Source organism: Lagopus leucura, unplaced genomic scaffold (assembly GCF_019238085.1).
Source record: "Lagopus leucura isolate 7727_CA_CO unplaced genomic scaffold, USGS_WTPT01 Super-Scaffold_760, whole genome shotgun sequence".
Taxonomy (NCBI): Eukaryota; Metazoa; Chordata; class Aves; order Galliformes; family Phasianidae; genus Lagopus; species Lagopus leucura.
The window spans coordinates 3,900,022-3,927,759 of NW_024962257.1; the positions used below are offsets into that span (position 1 = coordinate 3,900,022).

The window sequence follows — 27,738 nt, forward strand, 5'->3', positions numbered from 1 at the left end:
GTTTCAGAATCTTTTGAAAATTTCCAGCCTCAAAGCCATCAGCAAGATGGCTGGTAGGACTTCCCTGATAAAGAGCAGAGCTTTTCTCATAATGAATTGTATTTTCTTTTCAGAAAGGAGAAGGCAAAGTTTGTATCATGTGATGCTTAAATCAGAGCCTGTGGTCGCATATGCTTTCCTTAATAGCCTGACACAAATCTACAGCAGTTCTGCTGGTACTTCCTTCTTTCATTCCTCCTTGGAATTCCCATCCATGTTTTCATGCCTTGCTTTTGCTGGGCTCGTGCTGCCATGTGGTAGGTGAGGCCAGAGCAGCACTGGGCTGCCTGACAGTGTTCACCAACAAAAAGAGCAACTCATTACATCAGTTCAGCAGTTGTGTGCACTGTGCTATTGGCACATGGAGTGATGCTAAGAGGAAATGGTTGATGGGAAAGAAAGGCAGAGAGGGAGAAGAAAGTGCCACTTATACAGCATAGGTGCAGATTAGATCATGTTAAAGTAAAACTGCATGAGATTGAGTGGCTTGATGGGTGTATCTGCAATGCTCAGCATGATGGATATAAAATAAATATAAAGGGATTTTGTTGGAGCATGCAAGGTGAGTGAGTGGAAAGCTCAGGTGGCTGCTTAGCTGGAAGCCAGCCTTCCTGAATGTAAGCTCGTATTGTGCCCTATGGAATAGCTGAGAATGAGCACTTTGGATTGTTCCATCTTTGTGGTGGTTACAGAGGTTGCTTTCTGGCCTCAGTTTCCTTTGGATGTGTTTAAAAGTCACCGTTACTGGTTCTCAGCTTTTCCTCTCATTAAGTGGCAGTGGCCAGCAGTAGTAGAGGTGTGTTTGCAGGGAGCTCTGCAGTGCTGCCTCGCCTCCTGTCTGCACTGAGTTGCTTTGTTCCAGGAGGAGCAAATACACTGAAGTGTCCGCATGGCCTTCATCAGGGAGCTGAGGATTCTGAGCTTCACCATTGACTCACAGACCCTTCTCTCATCTCTTCCTAAAAGCAACAGATTATTTTACTGAGAATCACAGGTATTTCTCTGGACTTTATGGGTTAGACTTGAATGGGATTTCTGTGTTAAGTCTGTTCAGATCAGGAGTGTGATTGAAAGAGAAATAGCAAATGCTGAAAATCCTATTACTTTAGGACTGCAGTAACCTTCGGAATGAATGAAGCACTCTTAAAAACCCAGCAGCTGTGCTGCTCCTGTCCCTCTGCCTAAAGAGATGTGTAAAGAAAACAAATAGAATGACTTTAAATTGCCACGGTGACAGGTACATGCCTGCTCTGTGACGTGTATTTAGACTTAAGAGAATAAAATGGATTTGTTTTCACTCTTCCAGAACTCCTCCTGTAGCCTCAGTGCAATTAACTTGTTCGTTTGGAATGCAGGCAGTGCTACCCAAGATGTTACAGCAGGATTCTTACAGGTCTTGTTTACAAAGTGTTACTTAAAATATAAAATCTGGGGTAGGGAGGGGAACAGGAAATGCTGGATGATTTTAGTGTTGTTTTATTATAAAGGAGGGGTGAGTAGTGCATAATCTCCTGTGACAGCTTAGACAGCTTTACAGAGCTGCTTGTTTGGTTTCATGACGTTCCTTCCAAACCTTCCAAACATTCATGGTCATTCACTTTCAATTGGAAGAAGATTTTATTGCTCTCACTTTTGCCTACCTTGCTGCTTCAGATAGCTGCAGTTCAGCAAAGTAATCATCTGGAGCACAGTCCTTCCCATGGTTATTCCTATCAGAGAACACAGAGTTAGCTTATTCTTAGAAAGATGGAGAAAACTGATTTTTGCTTGTTCTGCAAACTAAAATGTAAACAGGGATAGGAATCGCTCTGAGCACTTCACAGTTAGGTTTTGTTTTGGGCTGGGTACCACTGTTGGCTTTGAAAATGCTGCAGCTCTGCACAGCGCTGGGCTGGGCTCTGCGTGGTCCCAGAGCATCACAAAGCATCAGTCCTCAGCCGGGAGCTCACAGCTCTGCTGTTGTGCAGCACTCACAGCAATTAGAGCATCTTGCAGTTCTTATGTTTGGTAGTTTGCCTCTCTGTCCATGGGCAGACCTCTGGGGCTCAGGTACCTGGTTAGGTTAGTGAAGTAAACCTTGGGTAAACTTTCCCAGTGAGTCTTTCATGTTGTCCAAGGCTCCTCATTTCAGACTCTTTCAAAGCATCACACGAACAGGGAGTGTGTTTATATGACTTACTGGGAACTTCCTTTTCATAGATGCAACCAATTTGCTCTTCCCTTAACTGACAACAGAAGGGAGCTGTAATGGGAGCTAACGGGCACATCTCTGTAGGGACTGCCTGTGCACTGCTGTGCATTGATCATGACCTGAACTGTTCATCTTTACCCCACACATTGCCCAAAGGGTGAGATGTGTCTGTCTTGCCCGCTGGTGAAATGGAGTCCTTTACAATAACTGGCAGTGGTGATGGCTGAAGGCAGATTCTCACTTGAGCTGGGAAACACAGCGTGTCTCTGGGACTTCATGCATGGAAATAAACATGATATTATTCAGGGTGAACTATATGCACTTGGTAGGAACAAGAAATTGGTTTCAGAGAAGTTATGGGAGGATTTAATATCTCTTTTAAGAGGACTTTTTGAGGAATCCTTGGTCAAATTTTAGCTAGTAATGGTGTAGTTCAGTTCCATCACAACTCTTGCTGCTGTACTTAAAGAGCTGGTTGTCCATGTTTGAACCTGAGCAATTCACTGATTCTGGAGCTAACTGCAGGCTTGGGATACAGCTGTGTCCCTTTGCATGATGAGGCAGCGGGAAAGATGTAGGTATTGAGAGTCAGCAGTGTAGTAACAGGGGCTGTGAGTTTCATAGGAAAAGGTGGCAGCTGCAGCGAAGGGATTATGGTGAGCTCTCTTTTTATTTTGTGAATGGGAAACCCAGACCTGCCTTTCTGGTCTGATGCAAATTGCAAAAAGTGTTATTTTTCAATGAAGCATTTCATGAAGTGTTTCTTGTTCAACCTGCATCTCAAGACTGTTAGTAGCAGGGATGAACATAGCAATGCTACTGTTGTATTTAATGCTCACAGCGCTCAGGACAGCAAGGTTGGGGGCACCGTGGGACAGTGAGGTCAGCTGAGGTGGGCTGACCTGCTGATGGCACCTCATGTAGCACTCTGCAGCTTTCTGCTCTGGTTACTGCCTTTTGCATAATGGACTGCAATGGTGTTTTATATATTTATAAATGTGTGTATACAGATATGTTTTCTCCACTTTGTCACAGTGCTTTTCTACAGTGTAAATCCAGCACAGTTTCCTGTCTCCCTTCCAAGTCCCTTTTCTTGTCCTTAGCAGCAGCCATTTGGTGTTGAGCAGCACACGGTGCTCTAACAAAGGAACAGTGCGTGTCATAGCTTCTGTTTGTGGTGGTACTGTGTTTTGGCAAACGCATCTCAGTTTCCTTTGCATCAGTAAAATGTGCTTTGAGGAGGGGGAGAGCATTCCTGGGTGTATTATGGATGATGTCACATGGGGTATGGAGTTGTCGTGGTGGGGTTTGTTGCTTTTGTTGTTTTTTCCCCTACCCGTTCTCAGCGAGGGCTGCTTTAGGGTGGATGTTTATGTAAAGCCTGGTGTTTCCCAGCATTTTATTTTCAGACCTCACATAGGTGAAATGCTTGCGGTCGCTGGCGCTGGTTTGCCACATGAAGGAGCCCAATAGCACAGCGCTGCGTGTCAGCGCCAGGAGCGCGGCCAGGAAACTTCTGACATTCTGTCTTAGTGAAAGCAAAGCAGAACTTGTAGCAACATCCTTTGTATCACTGCAGCCACGCGTGGCATATGCTCTCCTTCTCTCCTCGGTCTGCAATGTGTACACATAGCCTGCGCCCAGCAGGGAGCCGGCAGTCCACTCTCTTTGACTTTCTCCTGCCTGTAATCCCACAAGGCACAAATTGTTTCTTTGCAATTGATGGAGCTTGCTATGTGTGCGTGTTCTTGGTTTGAAGACAAATGCACCCACTGCCTTGCATGACATCCGAGAGAAATGGGAATTTCCCATTTCCCTTTTCCCACAAGAAATTAAGATGTATATAATGTGATATAATTGTATTGAGTAGAGCAGATTGCTTTATAGGGCTAGAACTGCAGGCTGCAGCTGACTGCAGCGCGTTATCTGTGGAGCTCTGTGCTGCTGCAATAGAAGCAAGCTGCTCCCTGCCTGCAGCCAACTAGGAGGTTTTTGCAGACCTTCGTTTATCCCCTTGTGATCAGCTGGGAATTTCTGAGGTGCTTCAGAGCTGCATCTCAGACACCTTTGGATCTTCATCATGCCTTTTATGTTGCCTGATGAGTGCTTCCAGATTGAGCTATTCTCATGGTGGAAATGTTAAGCAGCAGTAGTAATTGCTATGTCTCTTTGATAGGAATCATGCAACATGGATCAAGTAATAAAATTCTGCTTAAATGACCTCCAGTATATACAGCAGTCTGAAGGAATGCATGCTCAGCTCTGTCTGGGCTGTCAGCCTTGTCCTGCTTATCTTCTGTAGGTGCATAACTCCCACAGACTTAACTCCTGTGCCTCCTTTCTGAATAGGACTAATGCAATTTGCATTTATCCTATTTGGAATGAAAGAGGTTAATGAAGGAAACAATTAGAAAAGCTCATTAAAACCGCATTCTGCTGTAGTGTAATGAAAAGCAAGCTTTGCCACGATGCAGAAATCACACTTCCCTGATTTCTCACTGCTGCAGTTCCCCAGCACTGGTGAGGATGTGCTGATGGAGGCAGCTCAGGGGCCGTGCAGAGGCTGTCCCTGCTTGTTGCATGGCCGTGGTTGCTGTAACGGTCCTTGCATAGTGGCCACATGCATGCTAGCTAGCAGAATGCCTTACAGCTAGCAGTGTGTGCTGGGTTCTGCTCCAGTCCCTATCTGTAGCAATGTGATTGCAGCCAGCCCAGCCCCTCTGTTCCTTCCCCCCCATTGCAGTGCGGGTAAATCACGTGTCTGAATCCAGTCGTGTTGGGAGGACCTGAGGAACAGCACAGCGAGGCAGGCCGGCCTCTTGGCACACGTTTACTGCGTTAGTTCAGGCTTCCAATTTCAGCTTGGCTTATGACTTTAGAAAAACTAAATGTTAGCTCTGTGCAGATTGCCTGTGCTTATGAACTGGCAGCCTGGGCAGTGCTGCACAGCTACCTGGAGGCTCTGCACTGAGAACCACTGAGATCAGCAGCAGGCCAGGGCTGTGTGGAGCACTGTTACACATGGCCTGATCCATCCTGGGCTCAAATGCTGGGTACCTGGCACTGCAGCACAGAACCCCCCCAGAGAAAGCTTGACTTTTCCTAGTGAACACTTGAGAAACAAGGAAGCTTTGTACTGAGCCTTAGTCCATGAGTTGCTCAGTGTAAATGTATGTACTCCTCACTCTTTCTACAAGCAAATCCCTGCAACAGAACAAAAGCTTAAAATCCAGTCTGGTGTTTCCCTGGGCCTGATTCAGGCTCATCTCAGTAGCTGTGTGCGTGCTGCTGGTGTGCACTGCAGGGCCACTGCCACTCTGAATTGCACTCGTGTATGGAGCCTGCTGGGAACAGTGGTTAGAAGAGCTGGATAAACATGATGAGACTGCATTGCCAGCAATGATGTTCTCATTTAATGTATTAACGAGCACAGGTGGTGGGACCTTTGAAATGAATGAGAGGCAGTGTAAACTCCCACTGGATGCAGCAAAGCCGTCATGATTCCATGTTGCAAAATGCTGAGCCAGCTTCTTTGGGATGAGATGGGAATGAGCTTCCTATGCCAGAATGACAATTTTGCACATTTTGTAGCAGGTTTCTGAACATTACCTTACAGCAGAGCTGGATTATGTGGCGCGAAGAGCAGGGAGCGTTTGTAGAGCAGCAGTGGGGTTGTTGCCCTGCATTTCTATCAGTAGCAGTGTTGAGATGACTCAGTCACAACTACTGACCTGCTTGCCTACCACCTGGTTCTGTCACCATTCAGGATCTAATAACGAATGGGTGAAAAGAATTAATGTTCAGCTCACAGCAGCGCTCAGTGCTGGAGCAGCACCACCCAAGTCCCTTCATTTCCTTCTACAGACGTGATGCTGGAGGCCAGCACAGCTGCTGTGCTCTGCTGGCCTTTCCCAGGATAAAACCTGGTTTTTATTTCCTGCTTCTTTAACCTTAGTATCAGTGAAATGATCCCTGGAAGGCTTCTATTGATTGCACATCATTGTTTAATTGAAGCACGGTGAGTAGAATTGCAGCGCACTCGCTTTTACAGCCCTGAGCCTATTGTAGGCACTATGAATTGGAAAGCTTTCTGTTCGAGTATGGGAAACATCAGTCCTTGTTGGCTTTTGAATTTCCACATTGTTTCTTGAAGGCTGGATGTAGCCTCATGTAAATGTGCAACTTCTTTTTATTTTTTTAAAGTAACAATTCAGAAATCAATGTTCTTTGCAAGCCTATGGGGTCTTATTTCCTTACAAAGGCCCTGTTCTGACTTTTAGTTATAAACCATGCTGCCTAAAGGGGGGTGCTCCTGAATATGTGGTGTTCAATCTGAAACCTGCTAGATGATCCTTCAGCATCATGTGCAGAGATAACAGTGTGTTTTGGCTGTACAGTGTGTAGAGGATGCTGTCTGTTGCTCTCTGGTCTTTATGGCTTAATGCTCCCTGTTGCTTATGGTCTTCATACTTTCAAGTAACTCGTACCTTTCTGAGGTATGTGCATTGAGCTAATAAAAGATGATTTCTAGTCCTTGATATAGCAGGAGCCCAGAAGTATGTCATTTTATTTCTACATCACGTGTAGTCATTGATGGGATACGTGACCTTGGGGAAATCATTCAGTCTGCCCAAACCTCCAGCCCGCACCTGAAATCCCAGTGATACCTATGCAGTGATTTGTGAAGGATGAGCAATTCCTGCTTGGGGCTCAGAACTGAGAGATGCTGGAGAGAGAGCGGTGGGTTTTTGTGCTGTGAATGGAGTAATTTTTCAGTAATTGCATATAAAAACACTTAGAATGTTCAACATCTTGTGTGACAGTGGCTTTCCCTTTTTCTTTTTTTCCTGCACAGATGTACTTTCCGATTCCCTAGCACGGTTATAAAGATCCAGTTCACATCTTTATACCACAAAGAAGAAGTAAAAGAGGAAGCTTCGTCGCCTCCCCTTCGGCCTCTTTACCCTCAAATTTCTCCTCTGAAGATCCACATCCCGGAGCCGGATCTCCGCAGTGTGGTCAGCCCCCTCCCATCCCCCACTGGCACAATCAGGTGAGATGATAATTATCCCCAGTGATGCTGTGGTTCTTTTTGTTTTCCTTTGTGCTTTCTGGAAGCTCTGTCTCTCTTCTCCTACCAGTGTCTATCAGCTTTATGCTGCTTATCTGATATCCCCGATGCGTGGTGTGCCCCATTAAAAACAACTGGTTAAATATCTGAAGTTCAGCATTATGAAGGACAGTTAAAATCTTCACAGCCTGGATGCGTGGTTTTGTCTGAGAGCTCAAAGGGTGGGGGGCTGCCCTCGAGCATTGGTTTCACAGCGTGGAGCTGTTAGTCTATCTTTGGCTATGGAATTAGAACGATCTCTCCAGAACTACTGATATATATGGAGAAAAGAAAGCAAGCAAATGGTCTCTGTTAGGACGGCTGGTTTTATTTTTATCTCCATAATATTCCGTTGTTGCTGGGTGGTGCCGTGTTATCTGGAGCTGGGGACAAGGGTGGCCACTGGCATGTGCTTTCCTGGCAATAGAAGGAAATGGGAAGGATGCTGACCACGTGCTGAGGGGCTGTAGCAATTTCAGTGTTCATCTGTGCAAGTATCCTGTTTGGTAAATCATCTGATTCAAGAATGTGTGAGAGAAATAACCTGAATGTCATGTTACTGACTTGAATTCCCTACTTCTTTCTCAGTAAGGAGTTGATGTTATGTTCTTGCAGTGATCTCATTTAACACTTAAAATGTAGTGAAACTTACTTGCTAACTATAGTAAGGTGTGTTCATGTTACAGGGTGATGTGTTACAGTTTTTAAAGTGCAGCCTCCGAATATCAGAGTGCACCTGGGAATAGTGACAGACAGCCTTCGCTTTGTTTTCTTGTCCATAGCTTTGTAACAAGCTGCAGTACACAAACATCTCCTGTCAGCTAGCACTCATTCAGCAAGTAGTATTCAAATTTATACTACTGAGAATGACTTCAGTGTCACAATAGAGCCAGGCAGGTTTTGCATGGGTCTGGAGGCATTTGCTTGTTTGGGTTTTTCCCCGCTTGCAGAGCTGCACAGATGTGCAGTGCAGATACTCTAGAAAGAGGGAGCTGGAGGTGGCTGTGGTTTCAGCCCTCTGTTCAGGCATTGCTTTGGGTTTATATTTAACCTTCTCTTTTTAGATGAAGCTTGTTGCTGGGAGGGGAGGGGGATGGTTTCTCTGCCAGCATATGGGAGTTAGTTTCCATTCAGTCATCGTGTGCAGCATGGTGTGGTTTCTGTTACTCGCAGGGGCTGTATCTTTGACTCTGGCATATGCCTGCGACTGATATTTGACTCCTGGAGAATGTTTCTTTTGCATAAGGAGAAAGTGGAAATAGTGGTGTTGAATTGTGCTCGGCCCCTAACGGAGTGTTTACTGAGGATGATTAATGATTGCATCCGTTTGTCTTGAGCAGAAGCAAACCCAGCAGAGGCTTCAGAAAACCTCAAAAGACATCTGAGGTTTCGCTTGCCAAATTCCTTTTCATTTCTGAGTTCCTCTTACAGAGGAGGGACTGACACGTTTGTAAACATCCTCATTGGGCCCCTGCAGCCTTCTCCTCTCCCTCTGCGGGGTCTTGCAGCTCTCTTGCCCTGCAGCCACGCTCTGGGACAGGATTTGGGTTCTTGGCTCTCAGAAAGGGAGCACTGTTGGTGCAGCACATCAGTGTGAGCTCTGCCATCGGTCTCCCATAGCAGCAAACTGCTCTCTTGGTATCCTTGTATCAGCACACAGCCTTCACACAGTGCCCTCTGCCCCTTCCCCAGGGCCACAGGGGCTCAGCCCAGGACCCCATTCCCTGACAGTGTCTGGAGGCGTTTCCACCGGCTCTGCTTTCCTCCTCCTCCTCCTCCCTTTCCCCCTTCTAGTATTTACTTTCCTAATTTGGTGTGTTTGCCTTGCTCCTCCCTGATTGGCCCATGGAAAATTATTGCAGTTTGGAAATCGTTGGCTGGGTGAAATTTCCTTTTTGGAAAACAGCTCCCAGCCCCTCTTCCTGCCTCCACCCTGTGTGGCCAGGGCCGTACTGCACTCCTGCACCAGGCACTGTGCTCCCAGCGCCAGCCCTGCCCTCCTGACCGCCGTTCTGTTCCCTGTTTACATTGCAGCTTTGCTTCCCTGCAGATTCCCCCCCTGCGAGCCGCTCTGTTTTTTTCCAGCCTATTTATTTTCCCTCTGCAGAGCGCACCGCCTAGAGAGGGAGTGAGCTTTAGTTAAACAAAACCCAACCTGCCACCCTCAGCAGCTTTGCAAAGCAAGATTCTTGCTCACTCCTGGGGAGACATGTTTCCACTGTTTCCTTTGCAAGGCAGTTTTATCTCCAGGAGAGGCTGCTTGCAGATGTTTTCGATGCTGTTGTACAGCTTTAAGGGAAAATATTGGCTGGCAGCACACTCAGTGAGGCTGGCACACAGACATGGCTTATTTCTTCCTGCTCTGAGTTCAAAAATCTGTTGGAAAAACAAGCAAACAAACACAAACTTACATACTCTGAAAAAGAAAGGCTGCTGTGGCTGTGAGAACCAAGTAGAAGCAGTTTGTCCACTTCAGGCATCATAGGAAAGGGCAGAGCACCTGGATTCAGGCACAGTTCTCTTCTCAGTAGATTCAAAGCTCTGAAAAGCTGTCTGAAAGCCTTCTGTAGCTTGGCTAAATTCACCTCTGCATGCTGGGAAATATATCTGATGCTTACTATGAGTTTCAGAAGTCAAGGACTGAAAGTCCTTTCAGTGCACAGCTTAAAGATTCTGTGCTTGCATTTGGAAAACCCTCTTTTGGTGACACCCTTACTGATGACTTGAAGCTCTTCACCTGTGCAGAAAGCATCTGAGAAAGTAGTGCTACAACAAGGAAATTCAAGCTGCTGCACTGCGGAGCTCAGCATCGTTGTTCACATTTCACAGCTGCTGCTTCTGCTGGCTTATCTCTATACAGGGGTGGCTGTGGGGTTGAACACTTTGTGTTGTACTTCACTGGAAGGGCATGGCTATCTCACTTACATATACAGTCTTCATCAGTAAAAAAATAAATCATAAAAAAGCCCTCTGACATTTCTCACAGGGCTCTTCCTCCAACTGCTGCTTGAGAAGTGCCTGGTACATCTGTGTGTGGACTGACCCCAGCCTTCTGTTTTAGAGAACTGTTGATACTTAATGTGCCACCCACGGTCAGGCACTGCTAGAGTGATCAATACCTGGTCTGCAGTGAAATGAATGAGACCAATAGATCGAGCAGTTGCCATCCTTCTGTGCTTTTTTTGTAGGTTTGATTAGCAAAACAGAAGGTGTCAGCTGAACTGTTACAGTTCTAGAAGTTGCACATTTTTCAACCTTACTGCTTTTTTCCCCCTTTCCACTAGGCAATCAGTTCAGCTGCATGCTCTGCTTGTGGGTTATTCAGAGGAGCTGCAGTTCTGTCAGCTAAGCCACCAATGTGTGTTGTGGTCTTTAACAGGTCATTTAAATTCATTGCCTGCTTTTTATGCACATGTGGTGTCGTAACTACTTTCCAAGAGCATGTAGTAGGTAAATTATGTATTGGGCTTTTATTCTGTAAAGCAGCATGGGAGTGTAAGGTGGTAGGAGGGAACACTCACGTGCAGTCCTGTGTGCTGTGTTACATGACAACACCATTTCGGAACACTTGGGTTTTGATAGGGACTTGCATGGTTCTCTAAAGGCATGAGATGAGCTGGATGAACCCTGATTTCAGTGGTTATATGCCTGCTGTGGAGCAGGATGCGTAAATATTGGCCTTTCCTCCTGTCTGCAGCACTGTGAGCCACGTAAGTGAAGAGCTCCAAGGCAGGCTTTTTGCAGGCTCTTTGCATTGTCTCGGTTATCCATTGCTTCCTGGATTCAGGCTCTGGTCCCTCCCACCATTGGACAGAACGGTGATTATTTCTAATCGCCCTCGTCTCCCAGCCACAGGCCAGCTAGCACGCTGCATGTACATCCCAGAAGCAACACAACAATCTATAGCAGGCTTGGGAGCTCCTACGCATGTTTATTTCAGATAATGGACCATGTGCTGGTGGAGCAGTGCCAAGCCATGTGCTGGAGGAAAGGGTGCGTATGTCACAGCTACACGAGCACTTCCTTTTCCCTTCCCCTGCTCGACGCTGCTGTGAAACGTGCACTGAATCCACAGATGGAGTGAGCTCACTTCCTTGCTAACGGGGGGACCACTGGAGCAGAGACAAGTATAAACAATTTGAACTTCTGTGGATAGATAACTTTCTCGCTGTGGCTTGTTCAACAGCTTTGGGTCATTTTTTATTTCCAGCATGAGGCAGAGTAGCTCTCAGATTTCTCCTTTCACATCAAAATCCAACTCTGTTTGGCAGCCTCACCACCGGGGATTGTTTCTGAAACCTGTTTGAAACAGGCAACATGCAAGGACTTGCTGTTCTTTGAGTTGCATTTTTGGGGCTGGGCTGGGGAAGGAGAGCGGCAGAGGATTTGCACCCATGGGTTCTGATTGGTGTCTGGTGGAAATGCTCGTTTCGCAAGCTGCAGTGCTGTACTTTGACCTGATTCCTGCCTGGTACACGTGGAGAGGAAAAAATCCCTGTGTCTTTTGGTATCCCGTGTGCTTGAAATGGAATATAGGAATAGGCTGAGATATGTGGCATTTCTCTAACTGTAGTCTATGTGTGCAGGAAAATGCCTTCCCTTTGCATTTGGGGAGGAGACTGGAGAAGATCTTGTTAAGAAATGGGGATTCTTCCTTTGTAGTGGAATTGGGACTTAAGAAAAGAAAAACATTTGTTCAGATGGCGATCTTTATACTGGTGGTTACTCTTAGCACTGCTACTACATCTGTACGTGCTTCAGAAGTGTTTATTTGGGCATTTTGCAAAGACTGCCATGTGCCATATCCTAAACCACAGGAGGTTTTCCCTGCTCTTTAGCAAGGCACCTCCTGCTCAGGTGAACAGCTTCATGTGCACTCGCAGGTAACGCTTCCTCCTGGTCACAGGCAGGGAGTGCTTCATGCACACACCTGGCTTCAGTTGAGCTCCTGTACCTTGAGCCCTACAGACACCTTTCTTGAGGGAGAATGGAATGAAGTAACAGGGCAGTTTTCCCGCATTCTCTTACTGCCTCTCCTTCTGGGGAAATTGGCACTGGAATTTGGGAGTGTTTCTGTTCCCAGCTTGCTTGTGGACTTGTGTGACTATAAATAAATCATTTAACCATTTATTGCCCACCCCCTATCTGAGAAATATTGTTAAACTGGGACAAGCTGGAGATCTCTACGTAAGTCATTGCGTGCATTCAGGTAACAGACCACCTAGCCCAGGATTCTGCCTCTTTGGGGTGATGTAGGAAAGCATGCAATGATGCTAACTCGTGCTCAGAATCAGTTCCCTATCTTTGATCATCCTGCCTACTCCAGTCAGTACCTTTTCTGATCCTGTTGTATTGTGAGTTTGTTTGTAAGGAGATGAGAGAGCAGCATGCTGTCGTCACACCATGTGCACAACAGTACACCCTAGTTTTGCACTCCTTTATTCTTTAGTTAAAGCACACCAATCTGGAGCATTCCAGCAGCAGTGCAGTGAGTTGTACTTCTCCAGTAGCTGGTATCTATCTGAAGGCTTTTTCATTGCAGAAGAGTGCTATGAACTTTAGAGGCTAGATTCTTGATGGCAGGAGTCAGAAGTGAATCATGATGCTGTAAGATGCCACATTCTCTATAGCCAGCTGTAAGCTTTGAGTTTAAAAGGCACACTTGCCTGTTACACGGGTGAGTTTATCACAGAGACTGTGTTCAACCCTTGTCTTTCTGACCTTACAAACCAAAGGTCAAGTTTTAAATGGAAAACATGCTGCAAAGGACCACTGTGATTCAGCATGTGGCTGTAGTCTGGTCTAAAGCTGGGTCTCAGTGCAGTGCTTTGGGAGCTCGAGCCCACTGACTGCCTGCAGTAACAGTTTCAAGACCCTGAATCCTTGGTGAATCTGAGTGTAGAGGCATTAACCATGGTGTCACAGGGATCACACTGAGCAAATGCAGCTGGTGTGATTACGTGTTGTTTTGTATGCCGTTGAGAGACACATGCTTCCTCTCCAAAACGCCCTCTTCTGTAACATACAAGCTTAAAGCAAGTTATTATATTATATTATATTGCTTGCAAGCTAAAGAGTGTTTGCATGGACAGTGTGCCTGGGTCACAGCAGTAAGCTGGGGTGCATACCCAGCTGTAGCTTTACCCAGTAGAAGTCTATAGTATTAGAACGGATTCCATCTCTTCGAGTATTGATGCAGTATTAATATCCAGCAAATCATAACCACTTTCCCCACACTTGATTTTATAGCACAAACAGATATTTGTAGGGAAAAGCTTTTCTTCTTTCTTTGCTTCATATTTGTTATAAGGAGGTGTGAATGCAGGCGAATGTCCCTGGGCAGCTCCTGCTCTGGGCGGTGAGCAGAATTCCAGGAACTCCAGGCAAATGATGTCACTGCATTGTGTTTGCTTGTTTTCTTTCACCTGCACTGAAGTTTAATTTGAACTTAATCCTCAGAAGGGGTATTTTTAGTAAAACTGTTTCTCCACTCCTTCTGTCCTGTGTTTGTATGGGGGGAGCAGACTGTCACCTTGTTGTCATTTCAGTTGTCAGCTCTTTTTTTTTCCCCTTTAAGAGCTCACTGATGATTGACTGAGAGCTTGAACACTTGGCAATGTTTCACCCTGCCATGAGTGAAGGGGCTTAAGGTTCATGTTGTTTGTTCTCTATCCACATCTCTTGAATTGATAACAGACCCAGGCTGAAAGGAGGCAGCTCTGCCTGGATGGAAGTTCTGTTGTGGTGAAAGAACAGTGCTTCTCCCAAGTCTTCAGATACTGCCGTGGCTGCTTCATCAGGGACCTACCAGGCTCAGAAAGTTAACAGCACTTTGGTTGGAGGGGCTTCGTCAGCACTCATTAGAATGATAGCCCTGCAAGGGGAGAGGTTTTTCATTCACATATTTATTTAAAGCAACGAGTTGTGCTTAAAGCTCATTATCAGCTGCAGCAGCCCAAATGTGAATAGTAAAAATGGGACTATTTTCTTTACTATCTTGAAGAATTGAATCAATTCCTGCATCTGAACTGCATGGGACAGTTTTTGAAGCTTCAGTAGTTTAAAAGCAAAAGAGAGCTGATGAGGAAGGCAGGCATATGGCCCTGAGGTGTGTGATTTTCTGGAGGACTTCTCTCTTCCATATCCTTGACCTAAGCTTTAGCTGCTGTTTGTGGCTTGCTGTTAATGTAATTCTGCAAATGAAGAACAAACCAGCAAACTGTTTCATCCTATTCCCATCTTAGTCTGTGTGTTACAATAATTGCTCGTGTGCCAAACACCAAGATAAAAAGAATTGCTGTGTTTTTGATTTGTCGTTGCTTCATGTATGAAAATTACTTTCATTTGTAATTATCTGCACAATAGAAGCAGTGTGTGCATGGAGAAGCTTTTGAGAAGTGACAGCAGAATAATTAAATTCAAACCAGCTCTGTGCGTGTAGACTGAGGCATCAGGAGTACTTCTGTGCTGAAGCATTATCCACTTGCAGAGTGGGCTCAGAGCAAAGAAGAGCAAATTTTGGGTTCATTTTCCAGCACAAACAGCTCTCTGCTTCTTTCAGAACTAGGTAAAAAGTGCCTTTATCTCTTGCAAAGACAGATTTATGTTTGAGCCCATCAATAAAGGTTGTCAGCAGGCGCTGGAGGCATTACTGAGCCCTGTGCAGTGGTTTGTATGGCTCAGTCCTGGCTGGGAGAGGAGTGAATCTGTGTTCCCTGTTACAGGGATTCGCTGTGGTTGGGATGTTTTGTTTTCTTTTCCCTTTCCCCCTGCTTTCCCCTCCAATCCTGTGATCCACTTTTAAAAAGAAGCAGTCTTGGTTGTGCTGAGCTCAGCATTGCAGCCGTTTGCGAAGATATTGCGACGAGAAGCAGCACTTCTCAGCTTACAGAGTGGGCTGTGTTAGGGAACACTCATTCTTTCCTGTCAGCTTGCTTTTGCTCTGGAGGTGTTGCCCATTGAGCAAACGAGGGGTGTCTCACCACGTCCTATCCATCCACACACATGCGTGGGAATGCTCTTTAGATAGCATCACCTTATTGAGGAATGGACTGTGTTCTGTTTTCCTTACAGCACTGAGCCCAGTGCTGGGTATCAGTTACTGCTTTTATTTCTGTCAGGGCTCACACTGCTGTTGGGCATTTCCTGGAAAGAGGATTGTTGATGCCAGTTCTACCACCCTCTGATTCCCAGCAACGGGCTTCGTTTTGCATCTTTTCATACAATTTGATCTGCTTGTTTTGCTGTGTATATCTCCTGTGTATTGTTTTGTTCATTGTTTCTCTGCTCTTATGCAGCAGACACTGTGTAAACCTGGAATTTAGCCACCCCTCTGCCTTTCCCTCCATGCAGGGCAACACAGAACAATGGAGAGATGGAAAAGGGAAACTTCAGACCTTCGGGTTTCCACCTCATCCCTTTCCTCCTGGTCTCCGTGTGCTACCAATCTCAGATGTGTGATCCTCAGACATGTCTCTCTGATTAGTTCTCATCTTGGAGCACTCACTTCTGTGTGTCTGAGCGGTGCTGTAAATTACAGTGATCTTTTACTTGTTTGTAGCTTTTTATCAGCTTCAGCACGGTTTTCCATCTCTGTAGGTGTTCCTGTAATGCCATCTCGTGGTAATCCTTAGGTTCTAAATGTCCCTTCCCCATGCTTGCCAAAGCTGATGAGTTGCCTTCACACTGTATAGAAGTGATTGCAGCTCTCTATTGATAGCTACACTTGTGTGCTTGTGAATCAGGGAAATAGCTGCCTCCTGCCATGGAGCACTAATCGTGGCATTGTGTCTGATCTTCTAAAGATGGTTTGTGTTCCACAGGGGCCCTCATGGCAGGTGTCTGAGCTGAGTATTTTAGCTACAATACAATAGAAGTGCATAGCCCCTGTCCGTAAGGAAAACGGAGTAAACATTGCCTACATCAAAAGGAGAGTGATGGTGTTCTCATAGGTTTCACCAGCCAGTTATTTCTGTCGTTACTCCTTCCCATTACAGTGCATGTGTTTTTCTAAGTCCTGCATACAGAGAAACCATTCAGTGCTTTGAGACTGTTCTCTTGTGATTGTAGAAAGTGCAGGTGTGTGTTTGTGTATGAGGACTTGTAGGAATTTCAGTTTCATCTTCGATTACGTGTGATTTGTATTTATTTTCCATCTTTCTGTGCCTTGGATAAGCCCCAAGGGCAAAAATGAATCCAGCGAGTGATGCTTCTCTGTGGCTTGAGATCCTTTTGGTATCTGGGAATTAAGAACTGGGCATCTTGTGAATAAATACACAAATTTACTTTCTCTTTGCCTTTTCAGTGTACCCAACTCTTGCCCGGCCAGTCCACGCGGTGCTGGATCCTCAGGATATCGTTTTGTTCACAACATTACCTCGGATCTGCAGCTGGCAGCAGAGTATGCAGCAAAAGCAGCATCAGAACAGCAGGCAGATGCATCTGGCGGGGACAGCCCAAAGGTTCAGAGAAACATTACTTACCCAGCCGTGCTCGTTGGGAAGCTTAAGACCTGGAAGTGTTGAGTGTAGTTGAACGGGTCTAAGAATATCCTCTGCCATGAGGGTGCTGTGTGTGTTATCCTCCAGGGTTTGGAGACCATGGCTTCAAAGCAGCAGCATCTTGTGCTAGATGATGAATCTGCTTGCTTGGCTGTCTGAAATGCGTGCAAGCCATTCATTAAAAGGGTTGAGCAGGAATACTCTGTCTTGCTTGTTTGATAAATCAAGAACCCATATAGAGGAGCATTAGAATTCAGTCTTGATTTCTCCTTTTAATTAATGGTATTTTGCAAAACACATCTGAGGAAAAGGGAAGCAGGGGGAGAAACTGGATCCTTGCTATGAGAAATGTGCAGTCAGCTTTCAAAACAAACACATGCCTGTCAAACAAGCATTAAACGAGGAGAGCAGCAATGAAATTTAGATTAAAAAATAACTGAGTTAAATTGATAACTTTTCATGTTGGTGAGCTGATCTTCAGATCAAAGTTAAAGGTGTAGATTCAAAACCACCTCATTTGAGATTGGGTGGAGAAGCACAACACTAGATGACGACTTGTATATTTGATTCTCCCTTGAGACAAGAAAGGCTGTTGTTGATGGACTAATGTAGGAATACGAGATCTGCAAATGAATTAAAGTTCCTAGAATGAAACTAAACCTGCTGGAGATAGAAGGAACAGAATTAAGTTTCATATTGGGCTTGTTGCTAGGAGGGGAGCTGGTTAGCATACTTGCATGAGCCTGGCAAAGCTTTAGTTGTAGCTGAGTGGGATTGAAGGCTTCAATTTCATGAACACTGAGAGCAGTGAATGTGTCCTACACCCTGTAACTCTTTGCTTACAATTACTCATCCTTGTTCTGTTCCTTGTGCCAATATAAGCACATCACAAATCCAGTGGAGAATGGAGGCAGGTTAAAGTTACCCTTTTTGTGTGTGTTGGGGGGGTGGAGGGTACAGGATGCCAAGATACCTTGATCTGGTTTAGTCCTCTAGTTCTGTTTGTACACAGATACTTGTGCTGTGGTGGGGGGGTGAAAGAGATGATGCTTTTAATTGCCCATCCTTGTGCTCTGTTTGCATCTGTGAAACTACTGCCGAACGTGCTTTTATTACTTGGGGTTGTTGATGAATTCTAGTGTAGGAAATAACTAAACTTTCATACTTTTTCTTAGGATGAGTCCAAGCCACCCTACTCTTATGCTCAGCTAATTGTGCAGGCTATATCTTCAGCACCAGACAGGCAATTAACACTAAGTGGAATCTATGCCCACATTACCAAGCATTATCCATACTACAGGACTGCTGACAAAGGCTGGCAGGTGAGTTCTTGATATGACAAGTTTTTAAACTACTTTGACAGGTCTTATCTGCTTTGAAATACATTTAATAAAGTTTTGGGGCACTGAGAATGGAGCTGCTTTGACTGTTCCCAGAATGAATTTGTGTAACATAAGCTAGCTAATTTGCTTGTGGGCAATTATCTTTTGTAAATACTTTCTAGGGTGATGTAGTGTTACCAGTGGGTTGTTTTCTGAAACGATTTTGATTCCAATCATCTGTCTTTCACTTTTGTTTGTTTCTTTATTTTTCCACGTCCTTACCCTCAGTAACACCCTTGCCCAGATAGTTACCTGTGTCTTTCTCTGGAGTGATCTGTCCAAACAAATGCCCAAACACTGAAATCCTGTTTTTAAATCGTAATACAGCCTTAAATCATCACAGGTGTTTTCTTTTCCCAGTTTATTCTACTGCATTGCCTAAATCAGAGTTTCCAGGGTTGAATCTCAGAATAGGAACTTGGAAAGCACAGGCTCAAAGCTCCTCATGTGGTATGAAAGGAAATCTGACCAGCTTCGCAGGAGAGCTTGCATGTAGTTAACACATGCTAAATCAGACTTAAATGTTCAACTTGAGGGCTGCTTTCAAAGTCTCAGAAACCACAGCTCCACCTGCTTTCAGGCTTGTTCTTGGCATCACACCTCTGAAATGGGTGTTGTCATTCGAATATAACACACCAATGCAGCTGGAAAGACTCTTGCAGCTGCTGATTTCATTGTGTTCTGCTGGCAGGAGCAGCATGGCTTGGTGCTCTTTGAGTACATTTGGAATTGATATGTTCAGCCTCCCTGGCTTTTCCCCACAGCTCTAATTAATTGTGGTATTCACTTCCTGCCTTAACCTGCTCAGCAGAGCTGTGCTCCTTGAAGCAGTTGCTGCATCCTGCCTTAAAGACAGCTGCATTTCAGAAAAGGGTGAAGTTGCCTTTTTCTAGCTGACCAGTACCACTTTAAGGCTTTTCTCGTGAAGGGCTTGTCTAAGGCAACTGCAGAAGCTCCTGTTCTGTCATGAAAGTGGAAGAGAAAAGAGCTTATGAATACTTGGGCTTGCTGAGCCTTTCCCTGGTCCAAAAGGCAATGTTAAACCTGCTCAGGTGGGCTTTGTCAATGACAAGGATAATTAGTCCTGCCAACATCTGGAGAGCTTATGGTGCTAGACTAGTGCTGCATCAATAATGGATTCTTCTCAGATAGCTGTCTGGCCTACATTACAATTACCATGAGATGCAGTGTCCTTTAGGGCATGTTTGGGCATCCCAGTGATCGTTTGCAGGTAAGCAGTTAGCACAAGCTCAAACAGTTTCTTCGTCTTGCCTTGAATACAACCTGCCTTGAGAGAATTCTGATGTGGTTTACACTGCTTTCCCCCTGCCTCAGCAAAAGCTCTGCTTTCATTCTTTTCCATAGCAAAAGCTACTGTACTTGCTGACTCCAGGTATATTCAAGTGATTGTATAGTACTGAGCAAACCCACATTTCTGTATGGCTAGTAGGAGCTCCGTGTCTCACTAATTTCCCCAGGTTTTCTCTTGCATTTCTCCTGTGATTTCGGAGCTCCATGAGTTAAGTGACTTGTTTCTGTCTTCAGCACTGTTTTGGGCAGCATAGATCTTATTTTTCCAAGTTGTGTGGCAAAATCAGTTTGCCTTTGTTACCGGCTTCCTCACGGTGAAATAATCACCTCATTCTTGTGCTTCCTGCAGAATTCCATTCGGCACAACCTCTCCTTGAACCGTTACTTTATTAAAGTCCCACGCTCCCAGGAGGAACCTGGAAAGGGCTCCTTTTGGCGGATTGACCCCGCCTCTGAAGCTAAACTTGTAGAGCAAGCATTTAGAAAAAGAAGGCAAAGAGGAGTGTCCTGCTTCCGAACACCTTTTGGGCCTCTCTCCTCCAGGTAACATCACTGCCCTCTAATCTCCATGCTGAACTCATTACAAAGAGAACAACCAACCTGCTCCTGAAGTACAGTGAGCAAACTTTAATTCTGCTTATAGCTTTTGGAATGGTAATATAATTAAGTAGTCCTGGGGCATAATCTGAAAATTGTTCTGACTTTAAGTGTTTAAAAAAAAAAGAGGGGAAAAAAAAAAAAAAAAAAAAAGCTGAACCCAAGTACAAATGCATCAAATAACGTATCTGCTTTGGTAGCATTTCAAAGAAATTCAAAACAGTAAATGTTTCCAGATGCCAGTCTTTAATTTTGGGAAAGCTGTGTTTATATGTGGATTAGATCACAGTGGGAATAACTTTTGTGGTATTTAAAGCTCTCTCTTATAGGGAACATCATGCTGACTGTGGCTATAAGCAGTGGGGGCTGTTCTGTGTAAGTGCTCCAGCCAGTGGTGGGGCTGCTGAGAGGAGCTGTGTGCAGCAACAGCTTTCTCTGAGCCCTGTCCCTGTGGGCTTAATGCAGTGTAGCTCTAGCTGGAGCAGCATCGTGTAGCACTCCTCCTCACATTCCTTCTGTCTAAGATGGAGGAAAACAAGGAGAGATTTTTCAGCTGATTAGCAGATCCGTGTTTGAGTTCCTTATGCATTTAGTGGCCATGTGGGACCCGAAGTGGGAACAAAGTGGTTGAGAAAGGAGTAGCAACAGCTCAGCTGAGTGCGTATGGGTCTGGCCACTTACATCTACTGTGCATTTTTCTCCTACTCTCTCAAACACTGACAAACATCCTTTGAGAATGGCCTGAAACTGCAAAACTGGTCTGAATGTGAGGCACGTTCAGCTTCTCTGTCAGCAGTTAGTCCTGAAACGGTAACCACACTCTGAAGTGTCCAGTTGCCATCAGCCAGGAATAATGTGACTGTATTTGGTGCTAGAGTGTTAGTGGGGTTACTGTGCGCCTTTCAGCTTTTCCCAGCAAGACTACAGTGGGTAAGTAATGTGGGAGAATAGCTATCTTTCTTCTGATGGAGACAAAGCTTGGTCTCTGCTGCTGTCTTGTGGTCAAAATACATCTACACCTGCCAACACTGTGTTCTGGTGTTCCAGGAGTGCTCCAGCCTCCCCAACTCACCCTGGCCTGCTGTCCCCTCACTCTAGTGGCCTACAGACTCCAGAGTGCCTGTCAAGGGAAGGCTCACCCATTCCACACGATCACGACTTTGGGTCAAAATTAGCCTCAGTTCCGGAGTATCGGTATTCACAGAGTGCACCTGGTGAGTAGCTCTTGTTTCACAGCAGGTGACTTTCCACTGTGCTGAGTGCTATGCTGGGAACGCTGCAGGAATGTTCCTGCCAGTCTGTTGGAGGAGGATTTAAGTCTTGGACTTTGTTAGAGACTGGTGACGCATGTGCAACTTCTAATTAGCCTTTGTACGAAGGGGCAGGAGGTAAAGGAATGTATAGAAACACATGAGCAAACCTTAATCTACGTGTCTCTAAGGAACTCATAGCAGAGTAGCCATGGCAGTGCATAGCTTACTCAGTAATTTTCAAGGCTCCATGGTAAGATCATCTTGCCTGTGCAGAGCTCCATGGTGCTGTGGCCAGAGCCTTGATAATACTAGCCCAGGTAAGTACCTGCTTGTCAGCTGTAATAGGCCTTGGTGTTCCTGTTGAAGTTAGTTGGAAGGCAAAGCTCATTATGTAAAGCCTCATGTTTGGGGGTCTATCATGTTATTTGTTCACAAAGCAGTGCTAAAATGTCAATTTTGGTCTTTGTATGTTAGTAAATAAAAGACTGGAGGTGACGTTTTCAAAAATTTTTTTTACCTTCCCTCACATCTTGCCTCTGTTGAAGGATTAAATACTGCAGATACAGGAAGTGTACAGGTAAAACATGTAGAAGCTTTTTTCTGTGTTTTTTAACGTCTTCTATTTGTGCATGTTTCTGTTTTCTCTTTAGGATCTCCAGTCAGTGCCCAGCCAGTGATTATGGCTGTTCCTCCTCCTCGGCCATCTACTCTGGTGGCAAAACCAGTTGCATACATGCCAGCATCAATAGTGACTTCTCAACAGCCTTCGTGTCATGCAATTCACGTCGTTCAACAAGCTCCCACTGTTACAATGGTTCGAGTTGTGACCTCCTCTGCAAACTCTGCAAACGGATACATCCTCACAAATCAGGGCACAGCAGGAGGAGCTCATGAAGCTGCAGGAGCAGTGTTGGACTTAGCTGGTGACCACCGAGGTAGCTTGTCACTTCTCTTGCTACTTCACTAATAAATCAAGCAGGCTTGGAGTGTGGGGGAGAATCAGACATCAGTTTCACTCACTGGGTGCTTAGCCCTTAATGAAAGGTGCTTGTCTAGATAAACGTGAGTAGGAGTTCGTCAGGCTGATGTTTCCACCATTGAGCAGGAGTACTGTGTTCCCTTGTCATCTTTGGAGAGCAAATCTAATAGGCTGTGAAGATTGAAAAAACATGAAGTGCTTTAAATATTTGTTAGCCCCTGTATCGATATTATGTGTGTGTGTTATTCTGCTGGGCATGGCATGGGAATGTATGCTGCTTGATGGCATGAGAGATGGGCTGAAGCTTCAGGATGGCCTCGTCAGTAAATGACAGTGTTTCTATTCTGCCAGCTCAGTTTCCTAGGGGAAAGCTGGACCTTGTAGGTGGTACGTCATGAAAGCAACTTTCAAATACCAGTTACAACAAAGGCCTCCTCTACAGCAGTACCAAGATCATTGGCTTTTTTTGTTTTAGCACTGGTTATTATGTTTGAATTTCATTCACATTCTCTGGAAATTCCTATCTATATCCTGTTCATGTTGCTGAAGCACAGTTGCAGCTGCCTGTCACCTGCTCCCTTCTTTCATTCACTAGTTCTTGCTGTCGTTTGTTCTTTCCCTATTTGTCCATTTTATTTCCACTTGTAACCTCTTCCTTCCTAATCTCCAAGCTTTCCTTGCCTTTTCTGCTCTTGCTTCCAGTCATTCTTTCTGCAGCTCTCTGCTTAATGCTTATGGTCCGTCTGATTTACAGTCCTAATTTTTTTTTTGGCTGGGTGGCTTATGCTGTTTAAAAAAAAAAAAGTTCTTAATATGTTTAGAGTAATTACGCATAACTTAATGTTTTCAAATATTCATCCCTGGCTTCTGATAAGCTTCAAAAAGAGCATTTCAGAGACTGATATGCCCTGTTCTTATGTCCCTGTTTGCAGTGAGCAGGTAAGTGAGTCATTACCTTCTCAGAGCTGACTACATGGTATGAGGCAACCCACAGAAAATGTGTATATACAGCCTGGTCTTGCCTAAAGCAATTCTCACAGGGTTAGGCCTCCAGGAATCCTGAGCTCCTTGGAGCCCAAATATGTTACTATTGTGACTAAGCTGAAAACCTGTGAAGCAGTGCTTTCCATTTCCACCGTATAAACATTATAAGACACATCAAAGGCAAGTGACTTTGTGGTGCTGAGGTATTTAAACATTTGTAAGCCCAGGGTATGCATTACTGCGACAGCGTTAATGAGAAGAAAGCCTGCTCCTAGACCAGCTGGGTGCTACATAATTGCTGTCTGTTCTGCTCTCCAAGCAGGTATGGATGAAAAGCCAACGATCGCGTTTGCCACAATACCCACCGCCAGCCGTGTTATTCAGACAGTTGCCAGCCAAATGGCACAGGGTGTTCCAGGACAGACCGTCACGATCCTTCAGCAGGCAGCTCCAGTGACCATTGGGCAGCATCAGCTCCCCGTGCGGGCGGTCACCCAGAACGGCAAGCATGCTGTCCCCACCAACAGCATCACCGGCAGTGCTTATGGTAGGCTTTGTTTTGATTGCTCTCCAAGCTTTGCAGTTCAGTTGTCAAGCGAGGAGGTCTTTCTCTTCTTAGTTATGCAAGTTATTCCACGTGGTCGGTGCCAAAGGTTATAAACTTAGCAACTTCTGTGGTTGCAAATGTCAGTGATAGATACAGTCTGCCTGTGTTTGCTCAGGTCTCCTTGATGGATAAGTTTTGCTACCTAATTCTGTTTCAGGGAAGTCCAATTTCTCTTTGCCCTTGCCTATGCACGTATTGCTACTTACACTTTTGGAGGTTCCTAGTTGAAAGTGTTAGTGATTCTTTCATTAAGCCTCTGCTTCTTCATTTATTTTCCTCTGACAAATAGCCTTTGCTTTCAGCATGCCAAATAATAAAATTCCAGCGGTGCTCTTTAGATCTTGTGAAATATGGCTCCATAGAGCATTAAGAAAATAACATACTTTCCCTTCTTCGGGTCTTAGAGACTGGGAGAAATAAGATGCATTTCATCAGGTGAATGAACGTAGGGCTGTTTGTATACAGGATGTGTTGTAGTCATTTGTCAACCCTGATTTTTAAAATTTCTTGCTAGCTGTGTCTTGGCAGTTTCTTTTTGTGCTTGCTCAGCACCTCAGGTTTTGTGCAGTTAAGGATGATGACTGAGGGTGGTAACATCCAGGCTTCTTGCTGCCCCTGTCAATGAGATGCTAAGATCTCTGCTGGCCCAAGCTGATGCTTACAGGGAGTTAGAAATGAAGGGCACTGGTGAAGTTTTGGTGACTTCTTTAAAGCAGAATAGGAATCTTTTACAGAATTTTCTAAGGCAGAAAGTGTGGCTTGCACTTGGAATTGCCAGAATCTTATTGGAGCAATGAGAAATTAATAGCAATAAGATTTTTATGCAGCAAAGATCACATAAAGCAGGTGGCAGTTCTTACTACCCTGCAGTAGTGTTGTATAATGTAGAGTCAGTTTTTATTTTGCATTTATGTCAAGATATTCTGATCTCAGCAAGTTATTTTTCTAGCTCTCTCATTATGATAGAAGTATTCCAGTTGTGTCTAAGGGTTTAGGTTTTTTGTAATACATAGTGAATTTTCTAGTTAACAAAATGGAGCCTCAATCTCTTGACTCATCTGTACAAAGTCAGTTTCTCTTCAGCTGCAGGGCTTAGGTACTTTGTCAGTCACTAAGTTGTAGTCTCTGCCCACATCCTTATCCTATTTCTCTCTTTCATCCTCTTGATACTGTGTAGCTTTCTTCCCATGCCTTGGCAGAAATCTCTGGGTTTTGAGGACCTTTGTTCTGTTTCCTTTGTTTATTTATCTTAAGGCTTCTTTTTGATGCACGTAGCAGTGAGCGCACCATAATGTTCTGTTATTCCATCCTTTGCAAGTCAGTCTGCAGGGCAGAGGATGTGCTGTCTCCTGAGTCCCCTTTGGCTGCTTTTCTTATTGATGCAGAGTCCAAAACCTGCGTTTGTTTTGTTTTCCAAGTGGTGATGTGTGCCAAAGGCAGTGTGTGAGCACACTCTTTGTCTGGAACTAGGAATTGTAGACGTTTTTACGCAGAGCTGCTATGTATATAGTCTTTTTTTTCTCACCACTTTTATTAATGGGAGGATAGGAGACTTTAGTCAGTACTGAAGTACAGTATAGGGGAGCCAGAAATTCCAAAGTTTGGATTCCAGTTCTAGTGGGAACACATTAGATTGTTTGGTGTAAGCTGTAAAACCTTCCTGCCCCTTTGACGAGCAGGACATCAATGCAGTCAATATTTGGATTGTAATCCAGTGTCCCAGCAGACTGGTTGCTCTTACTGTGCAAGCTCTGCCCCAGCTGTCTTTTTGGCAGTCTCAGATGGGATAAGGAGAACCCTCAATACCAGAGGTGCAACACTCATGTTGTAGCTTGCAAGAAGGTATGATTTTAGGTAGCTAGAGAACTGCCTCTCCAAGAGGTGTGCTGTGATTCTGGCAGAGAATTGATTTTCTGGAGGTGAATATTCCAGTGTTAATGCTGTGTTTGACAATGGAGTGGAAGAAAAAAACAAAAAGGAAGTTCACTGTTGAAAGAGGTTATTACCAGTTTGGTGAACTTGCATAAAACTGGGATTGTTGTGGGGGGGAGAGAGAAAGGAGGCCAACAAGCCTTACAAAATGGTTTGGAGCACAGTTTGAATGCGTGCCGAGGTGCTGCATTTGACTGTGGTGGTTTTGTTTTCTGGAATGACAAACACTTGCATTGCTTACCACACTGATTCTCTTTTCTTTCACTTCCCAGCTCTTACAAATCCTTTGCAGCTTCTCGCAGCCCAGGCCAGCTCATCCACTCCTGTTGTAGTCAGCCGGGTATGTGAGACAGGGACTGAAGAGACAGCAGCAGCCTCCTCCAGTGAACCTGAAGTCAAAAGACCCCGGATAGAAGAGTCCAGCGGAGCAGTCCAGGCCCCGACTGGAGTCATCACATCTACAGTGCCACAAGGACAGGCAACCAGTGAATGAAGAACCGGTGGGAGGAGCTGGAGTGGTGTGGGGTGGGCATGGGATGGCAGCAGCCCCTAACGCAGCTTTGAAAGAAAACAAACCACAACTGTAACAGCTCTAAACATAGCAAACAGAGCTCATTTTAAAGGCAGATTTTTTAAAAAATGGGAGGTCAACAGCTGTTAGAATCACAAGGTGCCAAAAAGACAAGAATGGAAAACCCCTCCCGAGCACCCGTACCTGGAACTCTGTTCTGTCTTTACCTATGGGATATTTTTTCCTTTTTTTTCTTCTTTGTTTTTTAAAGATTCCAAAAAAAAGAAAAAGAAAAAAAAAAAAAATACAGACAACTGATTGTATGACTGCTGGGATTTTTTTTTTTAACTGTATTTTCCCCTTTTGGCTCCAAGGGGATGGGATTTGCAGTTCAGCATCTAAAGGAATGTAACACAAATACATTCTGCTCCCTGGAAATGCCTTAATACTGCGCTTCTCCGAGCTTTGAAATGTAGGACCATTTTTAAAAGGCCAGCTAAGGCAGTTAAATACTGAAAAATGAGTGCAGTATCTCACAACAACAGCATTAAAGAAACATGGTACCAAGCTTAAAGGAAAAGGCAGATTAATTTTTTTTCTAAAACAGAAAAAATCTGAGTATTAATGAATGTTTATTTATGAGGAGATTCAGGAGGAAGAGTTGCAGAGCTCAACCTCCTGGATTTCCAGATGCAATTTCTCTCCATTTCCTCTGAGGGAGAATGAGATGACAGAGGAACTGTGTTAATTTGGTTCCTGTAAAGATATTAAAAGGTTTTGTACCTTCAGTGACTTCTTACAGTTATTCATCACTTGCTTTGGACAACATCCCAAGTATCTTAACGTCTGAGGATTGTGTGGGGAAGGGTGTCTCAGAGGTTGTATGTGTTTTTGGTATTATTTTTGTGATCACATACTGTGCTCTCCAGCACCAGGGTCTGTTCAAATTAGCACTGCACATCAAAGGTATCAAAGCCACTGGTCCCCATAAACCTAAGAAAACGTTGCCTGGTCTCCTGCACTGAAGTGGTCTGCCTTCATCTTGACTGGCAGTGGCATCCTCAGCTAGATGGCTGATGTTCAGGATGCCAGAGCTGGGTAGGAATCTGTCTCCAACTCTCTCCCATGGGTGGAAGAGGCTGATAGCAATGCTGCTTTGTTATTTTTCTGAGAGAAAGATTAAGGGCAAGTGTGAGAGGCACCAGAGCTCACACAGCATTTAGTGGAAATTCTGTGTGCAGAGACCAAGGCAAAAGAGACCTTTTCTTTTCCATGTTTAAGAGTCACTGGAGGTATTAAACAGGTTTTCCAAAAGGAAATCAGAGGCTTCCTTTCATTCTTC

General features: G+C 44.8%; 1 protein-coding gene across 1 annotated transcript in view; it reads left to right on the forward strand.

Moving 5' to 3' along the window:
• Nucleotides 1-27,184, forward strand: part of FOXK1 (forkhead box K1) — a 42,472-nt gene extending 15,288 nt beyond the window's left edge. The window contains exons 2-9 of the mRNA XM_042864329.1: nucleotides 7,086-7,283; nucleotides 16,645-16,801; nucleotides 18,016-18,162; nucleotides 19,883-20,076; nucleotides 21,178-21,344; nucleotides 22,034-22,318; nucleotides 23,669-23,893; nucleotides 26,158-27,184. Of these exons, the coding sequence (XP_042720263.1) occupies nucleotides 7,086-7,283; nucleotides 16,645-16,801; nucleotides 18,016-18,162; nucleotides 19,883-20,076; nucleotides 21,178-21,344; nucleotides 22,034-22,318; nucleotides 23,669-23,893; nucleotides 26,158-26,378 (1,594 nt within the window). The 3' untranslated portion in view covers nucleotides 26,379-27,184. The remainder of the gene's footprint in view (nucleotides 1-7,085; nucleotides 7,284-16,644; nucleotides 16,802-18,015; nucleotides 18,163-19,882; nucleotides 20,077-21,177; nucleotides 21,345-22,033; nucleotides 22,319-23,668; nucleotides 23,894-26,157) is intronic.
• Nucleotides 27,185-27,738: the final 554 nt, after the last annotated feature.